Source organism: Trachypithecus francoisi, unplaced genomic scaffold (genome assembly GCF_009764315.1).
Source record: "Trachypithecus francoisi isolate TF-2019V2 unplaced genomic scaffold, Tfra_2.0 Contig01585, whole genome shotgun sequence".
NCBI classification, from domain to species: domain Eukaryota; kingdom Metazoa; phylum Chordata; class Mammalia; order Primates; family Cercopithecidae; genus Trachypithecus; species Trachypithecus francoisi.
In genome coordinates, this window is record NW_022681444.1 from 1051205 (window position 1) to 1065295 (window position 14091).

The following is a 14091-nucleotide window of genomic DNA, read 5'->3' on the forward strand; positions in this document are numbered from 1 at the left end:
GAGAGAATGCAGTCATGGGTTCTTAGTTTGTTTCTGGTCGGGCCAGCAAAGCCCCTTCCTCATCCCTCTTTTCCACTTATCACTAGAGAGAGAAACTAAAAGCTATGGCTTCACACTGCTAAAAGCCTAAAACAAAACAGAACAGCCACAACAACAAAGTGGGGTAGGTTGGACAAGCTTGCATTATCTTAGATTACCACCATACATTTGTCAAAACGAAGAAACTAACAATGGCACATTAGTATTAACTAAACTCCAGACTTCATTGTGATTTCACCAGTTTTCCAGTCATGTTATTTTACTATCCCAGGATCCAACCCAGGATCCTACATTACATTTAGTTGTCATGTCTCCTTAGTCTCCTCTGGCTTAGAACAGTTTCTTTGTCTTTCCTTTGCTATGACCTTGACAATTGTGAGAAACGCTGGTCAGCTATTTTGTAGAACAGCAGTCCCCCAACATTTTTGGCACCAGGAACCAGTTTTGTGGGAGACAATCTTTTCATGGACTAGTGGGGTGGTGGGGAGGTGCAAGGGAGGATGGTTTTGGGATGCAACTGTTCCACCTCAGATCATCAGGCATTAGATTCTCATAAGGAGCACACAACCTACATCCCTTGCATACACAGTTCACAACAGAGTTCACGCTCCTTTGAGAATCTAATGCCACTGCTGATCTGACAGGAGGTGGGGTGCTCAAGTGGTAATGCTCACTCGCTGCTCCCCTCCTACTGTGTGGCTGGGTTCCGAACAGGCCATGAACTGGCATCAATCCGCAGACCAGGGGTTGGGGACCCCTGTTGTATAATGTTCCCAAATTTGAGTCTCTCAGAAGTTGCTGCCATGATTAGAGTGGATTTTTGGAAAGAATACCACAGAGGTGAAGTACCCTCATTGCATCACATCAGTGGTTATATGATATCCACATGACATCACTGGTGATGTTAAAATTGATCATTTGGTTAAGGTAGTGTCTGCCAGTTTCTCCACTAAAGTTACTCTTTTTCTCTTTACACACACTGTTTTTTTAGGAATAAATAAATTCTAGCCCACACCCAAGTAGGGTCAAGAGGCAATTAAGCTCCTTCTCCTGGATAGGACAGTATTTACAAGTATTATTTGGTATACTTCTATAAGGATGATTTGTTTCTTTGCCCCCAACTCTCTTTTGATTCGCGTTTGGCTGGCATATCTTTCCTATCCTTTTACTTTTAATCTATTTGACTCTTCATATTTAAAGTAGAATTCTTATAGAAAGCATACAATTGGGTCTTGCTTTTCTATATAATACTGTAAATTGGAGTGTCTACACAATGTATAGACACTATCATCTTGCTAACTTTTCTATTTGTTCCATCTGTTGTCATGTTTACTCTTTCCCCGCAAAATGTTTTGGACCTTCAATATTGGCTTATTAGCTATATATATCTGTCTTATTTTTTCCTCCCTTAGTAGCCCTTGTAAGGTTTACAATATAAATCTTTAACTTAATACAGTCTACCTTCAAATAACATTATGCCAGTTTTTGTATAGAGGTAACATAACAATCTTTAAACAGAACACTTCTATTCTCCACGCACTACTGGTATTACTACCAGCAGAATACCTCCACTGGTATTATTTTTACTTTTAGAAATTAAAAATGAGAAAATAAGTTTCTTACATGTAGCCATATATTTACTATTTCTGGTTCTCTTCACTTCCTTACAGTTCAAATTTCCCTATAATATCATTTTCCCCCCCGAAGAACTTCTTTTAACATTTATTGTAGAGCAGGTAAGCTGACAATGATTTCTCCTATTTTTTATCTGTTTGAAAAAGTCTTAGTTTTGCCTTCTTTTTTTTTTTTTTTTTGAGATGGATTCTCACTCTGTTTCCCAGGCTGGAGTACAGTGGTACAATCTCAGCTCACTGAAACCTCTGCCTCCTGGGTTCAAGCAATTCTCCCACCTCAGCCTCCTGAGTAGCTGGGATTACAGGTACCCGCCATCATGTTCAGCTAATTTTTGTATTTTTGTAGATATGGGGTTTCACCACGTTGGCCAGGCTGTTCTTGAACTCCTGATCTCAGGTGATCCGCCTGCCTCAGTGCTTTCATTTTTGAAGGATATTTTCACTGGATATAGAATTCTGGGTTGATAAAAATTACCTTTCATTACTTTAAAAATGTAATTCCATTGTCTTCTGCCTTAAATGGTTTCTGGTAATAAGTCTACTATAATTACTTTTCATATCTTTTTCTTTCTGGCTAATTTAAGCTTTTCTCGGTTTTGAGCAATTAATCAAAATGTATCTTTGTGTGGTTTTGTTTGGGTCCATTGTGTTTCAGGTTTATTGAGCTTCTTGGAGCTCTGAGTATTATTTCATCAAAATTGAAAAAAAAATCCGCTATAATCTTTTAAAATATTTTTTCTAGTCTTTCCTCACCTTCCTTACCTTCTGGGACTCCAGTTGCAAGTATGTTAGCCCTCTTGATATTATGCTATAGGGTCACTGAGTTTTGTTAACTTTTTCCAGTCTTTTTCCTTTCTTAGCTTCACACTGAGGAGTTTTTATTGATATATCTTCAAATTCACAGATGTTTTTATTCAGTGGTATCTCATATCCTCTTAGTCCCATAAGTGATTTTTTTTTTTTTTCATTCCAGGTGTATTTGTTGCTTATAGATGTTCCCTTTCATTTTAAAATATCTTCCATTTCTCCCTTCATTTAATCAGGTCTTCCTTTAAATTCATGAACATATTTATAGTCTTCATAAAATCTACTTTAAAGTCTTTATCTGCTAGTTCTATCTTATCTGTCACTTCTGAATCTGTTTCTATTGACTAATTTTCCTCTTGTTAGGGGTGACATTTTCCTCATTCTCAACATGTCTTGCACTTTTTAAATAAGATGTTAGATACTGTGAATGTTATGTTATCGAATATTGGATTTTGTTGCCTTCTTTTAAAGAGGGTTGAAGTTTATTTTGACACAAGGTTAGATTTATTGCACATCAGATTGATCTTTTAAAGACTTAATAAGAAAGGAATGTTTGTTTAAAACTTTTTATCGAAGTTTAACATGCACACATAAAAATGCACACAACATTGGTGCTCAGCTTGACGAATTCATCCCCATGTAACTGGCACTCACATTAAAATCCAGCACATTTTAGGACCCCTAAAGCCCCTCTTATGTCTCTCAAAGCTTAATTTTAAGCTCTTTCAGGGTAGGGCTAAAATGATCTTTACTCTATAGCTAATTTAGATGTACTATCAAGGCATGCCCTACTGACGTCTCTTATCATTGTCCTGAACGATCAACAAGATCTCTGATTCTGGTTGGTCTGAACTTGCAGGATTCCTAGACTTGTGTGAGCTCTGAGAACTGTTCATCTTATAGTTTCCTGTCAGGAGTTTTACCCTACGTGTGGACAGATTAGTCTTCAGCAGGTTTGTCAATGCAGGTTTCTGGAGCTCTTCAGCTGATTAGCTCCATTCTATCTGATACTCTCACCTGCAAATTTAAACCATCTCCCCTTCAAACTGTTCTTTAACCTTTCAGCTCCCCAAGACTGTTGTGCTTTGCTGGGGATTCCCCTTCTAGTACCAGTATCCACAAAATGCCTCAAGGCAGAAAGCCAGTGGGATAGTAGGCCTCACCTCACTGGCTTCCTTTCACTCAGGGATAACAGTCTTGTCTTGTCTGCTGTCCAACATGTGAAAACAGCTGTTTTCATATTTGCCCAGAGTTTTAATTGTTAATTGTGGGAGGATTAATCCAGTTCCAATTATTCTATCATGGCTGGAGAGCAGTGGTGCAATCACAGCTCACTGCAAACTTGAATTCTTGGCCTCAAGCAATCCTTCTGCCTCAGACTCCCAAAATGCTGGGATTATAGGCATGAGCCACCATGTCTGGCCCAAAGCCCCTTTTAATAAAGTTTCCAGCATAGATGCCATGTTTTACAATATTTCATCTGCCATAATAACCCAATCCATATATGCCTTCTATCCTTCCATCTATCTATTCAGTGGCTGCTAGATCCTTGGAAAACAAAGATGAATAAAACTCAATTACTGCTCCCCCAAAAAACTCACAAGTAAAAGGGAAATGGGTAATAAATCAGTACACTTAAACACGGTACACAAGGGGCTGTGGGGACAGGAAAAGATATGGTCAAATCTATGTGAAGGTCAGAAAAGATTCTGTGTGTACGTGTGTGTGTGTGCATGTGTTTGTGTGTGTGTGATTAAATACTTGAGAGCAGGTCTTGAAGAGTGAGTAAGAGATTAATAGATGAGGTAAGACATTGGGACAAAAGAAATGCTGTACACAAAGTATGAAGTTATGAAACAATATGTAAATTTGGGACAACCGTTAACAGTTCTAAAAACCTACAGTACAGAGTTTAAAGCAGGGAGGGGAGAGAAACACAGCTATGGAAAAACAAAAACAGGGGGATATCATGAAGGAGGCCTGAATGCCATGCTGACCATAATTCACGTCCGTAATTCATCATCATCAGCTACTGTCGATTGTGCTGATAGATGTTTTAAATATATTATATATATTACATTTAATTCTCAAACAAACTTATACGGAAATTAAGGCTTAGGGAACTGAAGTAATTTTGCCCAAGATCACATGGACACGAAGTGAGGAAGCCAGGATGTGAAAACAGGTCTGTTTGATTTCAAAGCCAACAAAGGGAAGTTGCCTTGAATCTCTAGGTAACGGGAAGTTATAGGAGAATTTTTTTGTCCTTAAATGTTTTTTTGAAAAATTACATTCACTGATGGAATAGTTTTAGGTAGGTGGGAAATGGAGTTTATGTTTTTAGAAAGGTCACTCTGGGGCATGAGGAGGAAAGACTGGAGGGATGAGGCTGGAGTCAATGAACCAGTCTTGAGTCTGCTGGTAATAATGCAGGAAGAAAATAAAAGCTTAGATTAGGTGGTGTTTAGGAGGGATGAGGAAGAGGATGTGGATTTACCAAATGCTTAAGAAGCAGAATCTGTCAGAGTAAACATATAGCTTTGGCAAAAGGGGAGACTTTAAGGTCAATGGATGGATAGGCAGATACACTAAAATTACCAGGTGCTATGCTAAATGCAGGGGACACAAAGACAGGCAGGGCATGATTTCTCCTCTTGATACTCATGTAGCATCACAGAATCAAAGCTGTGAATTGCACTGAAATACAATAAATACCTTATAGACCACATCCCCCCATTACAATCTTCAGAATCCTTAATGAGAGGCCCAAGCTGGAAACCACTGCTGTAGAACATTCTCAACCCTGTTACAAACCAGCTTGCACAGAGGAGGTCCCATTTGTGCAGGCTGAGACTGTTAGGACGTGGAGGTTATTAACTGTCCTCCAACCTTGCCTATAATTATCAGCAACAATTTTATTAAAAACAAATGCAGGTACCATTTCTTGAACACTGACAACATGCAAGCACTATGCCCGGCATTTGATAATCATTACCATAACTGTTTGCCATAATAATCCTGAGAGCAGGCCTGGTACTCCTCTTTTAATGTGGAAAACTGAGGCTCAAAGAGGGAAAATAACTCACCCAAGTTACTTTGATTCCCCGAGGCTACCTTACTTGTCATTTAAAAGGCATCTTGGAATTTGCCATCTTCAGAAAGACTCCATTATCCTCCCCAAAATTTTGTTACTCTCTCTCCTGGGCCCTTCTGTGCCCGATTCCTATTTCCCTGTGGTCCCTATTATGCTACACTGTAATGGATATGTAATTGACATATCTGTTTCCCTTACTGACATACAATCTTTGAAGATCTGCTTTCTCTTTGCTGCTCAGTGCCAGCACAGGGTCAGAGCAGTGCAGGTGGGACCAGTCAGTCCACTCCATGGTTTCTGAGCTGCCAGTCACTCATCTCATGCTGCCACAGGGCCCTTGGCCATTTCCTGCACCTGACAGACCTCAGGTTCACTTCCCACATTCACTAGGCAGTTGCCAGGTCCATGCCTAAGATATCCATGGCTTCAAGAGGTGCTCGTCCACTGAAGGGAAACAGGGATGGGAGCCTCAGATTCCTTGGACCAAAAGAACTCAAATTATAGCTAGTAGGCCCTAGGGTACCAACCACGTACTCTGTCCTGACATGATTCTCACACCTTACAGGTCCTCCTGCCTGTCTCACACTTTAATTTTTCCTAAGTTCTGTCGTCTCTTGCTGCCTCAGAGGGAGGCGGGATACACAGAGTAGAGGCAGCACAGACTGGGGGTCCAGTCTCAGCTGTGCCCCTAATCACCTACAGGATTTAAGGCAAGGCACATGCTTTTTGAGGTTCTCTCCTCTCTGTAGAAAGGAGAGATCACCTGTTCCACAGGGCTACAATACTGTCATTCAGGATGAATGACATCCTAAATGCAGAAGACACCTAGTAGAGCAAAGGGGCCACGTGGGCTCTGTAGACCCACAGGGTTGAGTTCATGCCTTGGCTCCACCTCTCTCTAGCTCTGTGGGTCAAGCAGGAGTAAGGAAAAGACCATCCTCAGAGTGGCATGAAGAGTAAATGAGAGGTCAATGACGGGAGCTCAGTGCAATAAGCCAGTGAATGGCAGCCACTGTTGAATTATAAGTGGAGCACTGCTCTAGGGTACAAATGACTCCCCCAAAATCTCACAGTGAGTTAGGTATAGAGAAGTTTGAAATACTGTTATGGCTGGGCACAGTGGCTCATGCTTGTAATCCCAGCACTTTGGGAGGCTGAGATGGGCAGACTGCTTGAGCTCAGGAGTATGAGACCAGCCTGGGCAACACAGCAAGACTCTGTCTCTATAAAAAGTAGCTGGGCATGGTGGCATGTGCCTATAGTCCCAGCTACTTGGGAGAATGCGGTAGGAGGATTGATTGAGCCCAGGAGGCAGAGGCTGCAGTGAGCTAAGATAGTGCCACTGCACTCCAGCCTGGGTGACAGAGCCAGATGCTGTTTCAAATAAAAAAAAAAAGGAAAGAAATTATCCTGTAAGACATTCATCAACAAACAGCAATCCTTTCAGAACAGCTACCCACAGGGTGCCACTGGGGCTCCTGGCAGTGATGGTACATCAATGCCCACCAGGTAAAACACTCCGCCAACCAGGACACATATGAGTACCACATGGCCAGGAACAACAACCCCTTTTACTCTGGAAATCAGGATAATTCTACAGATCTTCTTGCAGGCAGAGCTACGGAGGCCAAAGCAGAAACGACAAAACCATACTTGCTGGTGAGGCCCAATCCTCACTGGCATGGACAAGGGGATAATGGGTCTACCTTACACAGCTGCCTACAGGGCTGCTCCAAGTAGCAACAGGAGACAGGTATATAGGCAGATGTTAGTGTAGCAAATGTGGCAGCCAATTACTTTTTGCTCAATAGAACCCACATTCTGTGTAGACCTGAGGCAACAAAGTGCGACGCGGAGGGCGCACAGCTACACTGAGAGCACTGGCACCTGATACTCTACTATGCGGGGAAAAGGCTGATGATGCTCTAGGAAAAAAAGTGTAGGTTTGAAGTACCCCAAATTGTTCACACTGAAAACTCCGCCAGCTGCCTTCTGTGGTGTTACTTGGAGGGAGCTGTCCTGATCTCTAGAGGTGGCAATGTGCTGGGGAGAGGTGGCGAGACCCTCAGACTCCCACAGAAAGAGGAGAGGTCTAGACACTAAGGTCACTTCACAGTCTTTCTTACAAAAGTTCAAGAGCAAAATAGACTCAAAAGGTAAACCACCTTCTAACTTTCTTTTTTTTTTTTTTTTTGAGATGGAGTCTTGCTCTGTCACCGAGACTGGAGGGCAGTAGAGCGATCTCAGCTCACTGCAACCTCTACCTCCCGGGTTCAAGCAATTCTCCTGCCTCAGCCTCCTAAGTAGTTGGGACTACAGGCATGCGCCACCACGCCCAGCTAATTTTTTGTATTTTCAGTAGAGACGGGGTTTCACCATGTTAGCCAGGATGGTCTCGCTCTCCTGACCTCATGATCCGCCGCATCGGCCTCCCAAAGTGCTGGGATTACAGGCGTGGGCCCTAACTTTCTATCTTTTTTTTTCGAGACGGAGTCTCACTCTGTCACCCAGGATGGAGTGCAGTGGCACAATCTCAGCTCAATGCAACCTCCACCTCCTGGGTTCAAGTGATTCTCCTGCCTCAGCCTCCTGAGTAGCTGGGATTACAGGCATGCGCCACCATGCGTGGCTAATTTTTGTATTTTTAGTAGAGACGGGGTTTCACCATGTTAGCCAGGATGGTCTCGCTCTCCTGACCTCATGATCCGCCGCATCGGCCTCCCAAAGTGCTGGGATTACAGGCGTGGGCCCTAACTTTCTATCTTTTTTTTTCGAGACGGAGTCTCACTCTGTCACCCAGGATGGAGTGCAGTGGCACAATCTCAGCTCAATGCAACCTCCACCTCCTGGGTTCAAGTGATTCTCCTGCCTCAGCCTCCTGAGTAGCTGGGATTACAGGCATGCGCCACCATGCGTGGCTAATTTTTGTATTTTTAGTAGAGACGGGGTTTCACCACGTTGACCAGGCTGGTCTTGAACTCCTGATCTCAAGTGATCCACCCGCCTTGGCCTCCCAAAGTGCTGGGATTACAGGTGTAAGCCACCACGCCTGGTCACCTTCTAACTTTCTACACTGAGACAAAGGTTTCAATGGAAGAAACAAACTGCAGTTCTCAGGTCACAGGAAAACCTTGGCTATTTCCTCTCCTTCCCCATTTCCCAAAGTCACATTCATTTCTTTGCAGGAGCTCACAGAAGTTAGATCCTCGCGAGCTCAGATACCTACCACATCGTTTGGGAGGCTCTGGAGGTCATCGAAGGGGGTTTCCAGGGTGTTGGTGTCCACATTCAGGATCACGACATCATCCAGGGCCATGTTTCTGACTTTCTGCAAGGAGAAAAAAATCCAGAAGAGAAGGTCATTGAGGTGCCATCAAGACACACTTCCCCTGCCTTCTCTGGGGAAGAGGCATAGAGAAGAAAAGTGACATTTGCCAAAGTCTTACTCTGCAGCAGGCCCAATCGTAGGAGGTTCACATTTGTTAGCTCACTGAACTCTCATAAAATCTCTGTGAGCTTGCATGATTATCCCCAAGTACCAGGAGTGAAAAGGGTTCACAGAGGCTCAGTAACATGCCCCAGGTTACACAGCCAGAAAGTAAGAGGGATCATTACATCCCATCATCATTTGCCCCCTATACATTTAACAGATGCTGAGGTCCAAAGCTCTGGCCCCAGGAATGCTGATATATGGCTATGTTCTCGTGATATCCCCATTCAATCCAGCCCCCTAATTTAACAAAGGCTACTTACCCATCTCTCTTTTGGATCCTGTCATTCTTGGGTATGGAATATTGTGTGTGGCCTACTGTTAACACTTCCCTTAAATGCCAAGTAGGAAGGTCACACTTTCAATTTGGTTCAATTTTCCACAGATATCCAGCTAGTAATGGCTCAGAAGCTCTGGCCATAAGCCATTATTCTATTGGCACAGTAATAGAAAAGATGAGGGAAACTCATGCCTACAAGGTTTTCATGCTTGGTGACAGGAGAAGGGATGAACGGACAATATGGAGAAAAAAAGAAGCCTCCCCGCAATCTGGCAGCAATTCCCCATAGCCTGTGTGAGTCCAAGACAGGGTGTAGCCTGAGTTTCAAATTTTTAATCACACTACTTATCCACTACTAAGAATCCATCTTTGTGTTTCTCCTGCCTACCCGCCACTCCTGGTCCCATTCAATCCTCCCTCCCCATTACATATCAAGCACATTCCTTTTGAGTCAGAGGCTTTAGAACTATTGTCTTTATTTTATTTTGCATAGGAAGATGCTATCATTTGCTGTCTAAACTGGGATACATTTGGATGTGAAAGACCTCATCTTACACCAGGGCAACAGGCACACGACGGGACCTGTGGTCACTGCATATAAAGGATCAATTCCATTACTGGTCAACCTCTGAGCACGCTGCACATGGCTGTGCAGGTAGGCACTCCTCAGATGCCAACCACCTAAGCTAGGGCTGAAATCTGCCAACCCACGTGCCTGCTGAGTGGCACCAGTCGGGGAAAGGGGGCAGATGCCTTTTCCTAATTCACCCCAGAACACAGTGTAGGCTGGCAATGGAGGCAGACATCCAATGGCTGCTCAAGCTCCAGTTTCCAATGCCCTGGAAATGGACAAGTAGCATATACTAGAAGCTTCCTAGCTCTTGCTCTGTGCTTCACTCACCTTATTTCATTTAACTCTTACCAACCCCTGTAAAGTGGATGTTATTGCCCTCAATGTTCGAAACTTGAGGAAGATGAGGTTCAGAGCGCTGAGGTAAGAGGCAGAAGAAACCACAGGCCTGGCTGCCTCCCCAGGCCATGCTCTCTGCACTGCACCATCCACCTCCTCATCGTCAGACACCCGCAGGGAAACTGACCTCCACACAGCCCTTGTCACTCTGAGCCCCAGCACCTCTCTGCCTGCCTGCCTCCCCTATTGGGGTGTGGGCTCCCTCAGGGGCTCATCTGTGGCTCACCACTGCAAAATAACCAGCCCCTGACAACATGACTGACACCTGGTAAGCGCACATTAATATGGTTGACATTCACGCTCTTAAATCCCAGCCTCTAGGGCAGAACATGGTACCTAAGTAAACATTTCCAGGTTCTTCCCAGCAGGAGGGTGGAGCCACGCTGGTCACAAGCCTCGTAGGGTTGAAAAAACACTCCCAGGCAGCAGAATCCTGGAACCTTTTCACTTAACACCATCAGGGCCTCCAACTCCTGCTATCCACTAACTTCTCCAGGCCTCTGGGGCTCGTCCACAAACCTATCCATCAATTTCTAAGTACTTACTATGGGCTGAGAACCACAGAGGAGGGACACAATTGCTGATGTAGGAGTTTATTCTTTCCTCCAAACCCCAACACCCATTATTACCTGCTGCCTTATTTATAGGGTAAATAGATATCAGCGAATGGAGAACTTTGATCATATTAGGTTGGTACAAAAGTAATTGCAGTTTTTACCAAAGTAACGGCAGAGAGTAATTACTTTTGCACCAACCTAATGATACAAAAAACAAGTTCGTATTTTATAGCGCTTTTGTTATTTGAAGCATAATCTCCATTTTAAACAGAAGAATGCTGAGATTCACAGGAGATTGTCCAGGACTCCCCAGCTGCCTCACTCTGCAACCCAACAGGTCAAATGCCCCATAGTGTGCTAGCAGGAAGGTACCAAAATAGCATCAACGGCCCTCTTTTTCACTGATGTCACACCTCAGGCTCACAGAGCACTGCCACACAGATGCTTTCATTCCATCAATGGGGCTGGGGGGGAGCTATCATTACCCCCATTTTATAGATGAGTAACTGAGGCTCCAAGAAGTAGCTTGCCCAAGGTTATGTGTCTACTAATTGGCTTTGTCTGTAAAATTAAAATGCTAACTATGGCCACCCTACTTCTCTCACTTCCCCCAGGGCTGCTTGATGAGAGCAAACACACCCATAATGCTGGCCACACAGTAAGATGTAATAAATAGTGGCTATTATTACTACTTTTATAATACACACAATAGCCACAGTCAGTCTGGAAGGCTGTAGTGGCAATGGCCTGAGGGCAAAAATCCTTGGGGTCCCTTCTTGCTTGGTCTCTCACTTCAAAGGCTGCCCACAGTCACAGGAAACAGAATCAGAGAAGGACTCACAACATCCTGAAGGACGCGCCTGCCTCCAGTACAGAGCAGAGGGCTGTGCACCCCAGAATCAACTACTTTGCCTCCTCTGACCTTCCAAATAGCCCCAAACAGAAGGCAGCGGGAGATGATGGCCATTGGAGAGAAGCCTCCAGGGCTGAAAGGGCCCATGAATGGGATGTTGATTCTGGACCAGAATCAGGCCTTGTTTCTGCGTTCCCACTGGGCCCCAGCAGCACAGACCAGCCCTTGTAGGCTCTCCACCGCTGGGCTGGAATAGGCTTTTGATTTCTTCCCACTCCTGGTTGGAGGACTTGCCGGTTAAGCTGCGTGGAGTGTTTACTTTTTCAACAATGGCAGTAGGCTGAAGAATAGGAAAAAACCTGGCCCCTTTTTCTAATTTAGCAGGCCAGAGTCCCCTTAGTAACCAAAATGCCCCAAGCACCAGGCTCCAGGCAGGAGCTGGGGCGGCACAGTTTCCTCTTGAAGGACAATGCTGCCCTCCTGGTGGCAAGGCCTCTTCCAAAAGGGCTGGCATGGACTTAAGGGCCTTCCTGAAGCTCACTGTTCCCAAGGAAAGAATTGGAGCCCAGCTTGCTGGACAGTGCCCAGTCCCCCAAAGGATCAAGGCAACCAGGGGAATGAAGAAAGGCAAGAAACACTCAAACTGGGGGTAGGGACGGGAAGCGCGGATGAGGAAGGAAGCCAGACCATTGCCAGGTGCCAGAGCCTCTCATCTTAACCATGCCATCAGTCAGGGACACTAGCATCTCCATGTGGGAACCAAGTAGGGGTGCAGAGAGGTCAAACAAGCTGCCCAAAGTCAGAGCTAGGGAGCGGCAGTCAACTTTTGAACGCAGTCTGACCCCAAAGCTGACTTTCTTCTGAAGATAGCCCTAATCCGATCACTCAGACATCAGAATGAGTATCTATCTGTTCAGGACATACAGTTATATCAACACGCTCAGAGTCTGCTTTCTCTTACATAAAATACTACTTTCCTTTTTATCATAAAAGATAGGATGGGTGCGGTGGCTCACGCCTGTAATCCCAGCACTTTGGGAGGCCGAGACAGGCAGATCACGAGGTCGGGAGATCGAGACCATCCTGGCTAACACGGTGAAACCCCATCTCTAGTAAAAATACAAAAAAATTAGTTGGGCGTGTTGGCGGGTGCCTGTAGGCCCAGCTACTCAGGAGGCTGAGGCAGGAGAATGGCATGAAACGGGAGGTGGAGCTTGCAGTGAGCCAAAATCGCTCCACTGCACTCCATCCTGGGCGACCAAGTGAAGCTCCATCTCAAAAAAAAAAAAATTATAGATGCCTACTATTTAAAAAATGGGAAAGGCCGGGTACGGTGTCTCACGCTTGTAACCTCAGCACTTTGGGAGGCTGAGGCAGGTGGATCACCTGAGGTCTGGAGTTCGAGACCAGCCTGGCCAACATGGCAAAATCCTGTCTCTACTAAAAATACAAAAAATTACCCAGGTGTGGTGGTGGGTGCATGTAATCCCAGTTACTTGGGAGGCTGAGGCAGGAGAATCGCTTGGACCTGGGAGGCGGAGGTTGCAGTGAGCTGAGATGGCACCACTGCACTCCAACCTGGGTGACAAGAGTGAAATTCTCTGTCTAAAAAAAAAAAAAAAACGGGGAAAGACAGAAAAGTTTAAAGAAGAAAATTACAGTTACCCCAGTCCCTCCATTGGAGACAATGTTTTGGTCTATTTCCTTCCATATTCTCCCTTTCCTATGTGTTAAAGCAAAGTTGAAATAATTTTTTTTTTTTTTTTAAAAGATGGAGTCTCACTCTGTTGCCAGGCTGGAGTGCAGTGGCATGATCTTGGCTCACTGCAACCTCTGCCTCCTGGGTTCAAGCTATTCTCACGCCTCTGCCTCCCGAGTAGCTGGGATTACAGGCGTGTACCACCACACCCAGCTAATTTTTGTATTTTTACTAGAGATGGGGTTTCACCATGTTGGCCAAAATGGTCTCGATCTCCCGACCTTGTGATCCACCCGTCTCGGCCTCCCAAAGTGCTGGGATGACAGGTGTGAGCCTCTGTTTGGCCAGTTGAAATAATTCTTAACACTTCTGATTTTCTCACTGATTCTGATATAAGCAGTGATCCACTTCATTAAGAACTTTGTATAGATCATTACTAATTGTGACAGCGTATCCTACTACATGGAAACAAACTCAACCAAGCCCCTTTTGTGGGATGTTATTTCCACTTTTGAAGAAATTACTGTATATAATATTGTCATGAAATCTGCAGGCATAAAGCTTTGTGCTTTAGGATGCATTCCTAGAAGTGGAATTTAGTTTCCACTTCTTAAAAAGTGTCCCTCTCAAATTCGACTTTGAGAGAGATATCTTTACTTCCAATTATT

General features: G+C 44.5%; 1 protein-coding gene across 12 annotated transcripts in view; it reads right to left on the reverse strand.

The window, feature by feature from the left end:
• DENND1A (DENN domain containing 1A) overlaps nt 1-14091 on the reverse strand; it is a 555596-nt gene that overhangs the window by 192497 nt on the left and 349008 nt on the right. For all 12 annotated transcript variants that reach the window (XM_033190648.1, XM_033190640.1, XM_033190589.1 and 9 more), the window contains one exon: nt 8801-8902. In XM_033190648.1, the coding sequence (XP_033046539.1) occupies nt 8801-8902 (102 nt within the window). The remainder of the gene's footprint in view (nt 1-8800; nt 8903-14091) is intronic.